Source organism: Palaemon carinicauda, chromosome 37 (genome assembly GCF_036898095.1).
Source record: "Palaemon carinicauda isolate YSFRI2023 chromosome 37, ASM3689809v2, whole genome shotgun sequence".
NCBI lineage: Eukaryota > Metazoa > Arthropoda > Malacostraca > Decapoda > Palaemonidae > Palaemon > Palaemon carinicauda.
Window position 1 is genome coordinate 61,734,566 of NC_090761.1, and position 2,500 is coordinate 61,737,065.

General features: G+C 33.4%; 1 protein-coding gene across 3 annotated transcripts in view; it reads left to right on the top strand.

Annotated features, from left to right (window-relative positions):
• The window catches only part of LOC137629726 (nephrin-like), a 241,279-nt gene that overhangs the window by 215,271 nt on the left and 23,508 nt on the right, over positions 1-2,500 (top strand). For all 3 annotated transcript variants that reach the window (XM_068361298.1, XM_068361296.1, XM_068361297.1), the window contains one exon: positions 2,333-2,463. In XM_068361298.1, coding sequence (XP_068217399.1) covers positions 2,333-2,463 — 131 coding nt within the window. The remainder of the gene's footprint in view (positions 1-2,332; positions 2,464-2,500) is intronic.

Genomic DNA, 2,500 nt, shown 5'->3' on the forward strand with positions numbered 1-2,500 from the left:
TAACTTTCGTCCATGTTTGAATAAAGTTACAGTTTATGATGGATAATTTTCCTTCTTTCCTTTTTTCTTTGTTTAACCCTTGAATATTGTTGAAAGGTCAAAGGTATTCTTGATTTGTTTCATATGATAATGAAGATGATGGTAATGACAATATCTTTATTATCCTTCTTCTTATTATTATGATGATGATGATGACAATAATGATTCTCATATGAAAGACATTGTCATTTTAAGAGTATGATTTAATCGTAAGTTATAGCCACTGATCAAATTAACGACCACTTTAAAGAATGTCTCATCAAGAGAACTCACTATAAATTACGACTTTACCTCGAATGAACGTCGTATCAGTTGCGTAAGTTACAGAAAGTTACATTGATAGTTACTCTTTATATTATCCTTGACCTGCTCCAAATTACAAAAGGAAAACTTCTTCCTCCCCACCGATGTGGTGGCCCATGTGGTAACGTCCCTGACTCGTGCTCGCCAGATAGGGGTTCGAGTCCCGCTTAAACTCGTTAGTTCCGGTCGCTATAACCTCACCATCCTTTTGAGATAAGGACGAGGGGTTTGGGTGAAACCTACAGGTCTATCTGCTGTGTTATCAGGAGCCATTGCCTGGCCCTCTATGGTCCTAGCTTGTGTGGTGAGAAGGCTTGGGCGCTGATCATATGTTTATATGACCAGTCTAGAGTTTTGTCCTGCTTGCTAGGGCAATGTCACTGTCCCTTGCCTCTGCATTCATGAACGGCCTTTAAACCTTTAAACTTGCTACATGAGTGAAATGCGAAACCTATGCTAATATTACAAAAGGGAATCTTCTTTTTTCACACCGTCATCCCTACATTAAGGGGTCGGTTGCCTGATGCGCCCTCTCCAATGCCTTCGATAATAGGCATCCTCTTCCACCAAACCTTTTCTTTCCATATCATCCTTCACTATATTAAGGGGTCGGTTGCCTGATGCGCCCTCTTCAATGACTTCGATAAAAGGCATCCTCTTCCACCAAACCTCTTCTCTCCATATTACAAAATGGAATGGCCTCTCATTAAAGAAACTATATCGATCGTGGAAACCTGTTAACTGTATACAGTACGGTACACTGTAGGCATTACTGAAATGGTATTTGCAACGTCTTTTCGGACAATTTCATCTTGTTGTCTCACGGTTTTTAAAAAAGAAAGAGACATGTTTTGGGGAGAAAAGATTTATTAACCTTTTATCAGAGAATTTATCTGTTTTGAAGATTTTAATCTTTAAGAAACCTCAGAATCCTTTGATAAGATATAAATTTATATTTATCTTAGCTTTTAATTCATCATTTACATTTTACCACCTTATATTTACTATAATTCTAATTATTTATCTTTTCGCATTAAAATAAATATTACTTATTCCTAAAGTTAATCTGACCAGCTCTTTAAGAATCGAGCTAGACTCATTGAACTAGTTATTCTCCTTTTAATAATAAAAAATCTCCAAGTTAGTTCCGTAACATACCACCAGGGTGCAACAACAGCAAAAGACTCTCAGGTAGTTCCGTGACCTACCACCAGGATGCAACAGCAGCAACAGTCGTATCCAGTGACAAAATCATGGAACTAATAACCAAAATGATTCAGACGTTTGGTATCTGTCCATTACTGTATTTATTTTAATCCCAGAATTAATCCTCTTTTTTCACTGTGTTGGAAATGGCGCTGGATAACTTTCTAATGAATATTGGAAACAGAGTTGTTAATCTTTCATTTGTAAGAAAGGAAATTGTCAGAAGAACATGGAAAGATGATTACTTTTTCAGCACACCTAATGCAATCAATTAATTAATCTTGGCTGAAGGAGCTTTATTATTATTATTTTTTTTTTTTTGTACGCAACTCGTCAAAAATAAAGGCTCAATATTTAGATACATATACACACATATATTCAACTCCTCCACCCCTTCCCCCTTTCCTAGCAACATATATATACTGTATATATATATATATATATATATATATATATATATATATATATATATACATATGTGTATATATATATATATATATATATATATATATATATATATATATATATATGTATATATATATAAATATATATAAATATAGCCAGACACTCTTGATTATATAGGGGAGACTATTATTATTGAATTATTATTATTGCTATAATTATTATTATCATTATTATTATTATTATTATTATTGTTATTATTATTATCGTCATTATTATTATTATTATTATTGTGGTAATAATATTATTATTATTATTATTATTATTATTATTATTAACCATCACTATGTAGTCAAAAGCCTTTCCCTCTTTCCCTCCTCAGACATACCTATGGCATCAGCAACTTTCGGCTCCTCCTTAGATTCTGCGAATATCAAGGAAGGAGATGACGTCTACTTCGAGTGTGTCATCAAAGCTAATCCGAGGGTGACCCAAGTCTCCTGGAAGCTGAACGTAAGTTTTTTTTTATATTTTTTATATGTTATGTATT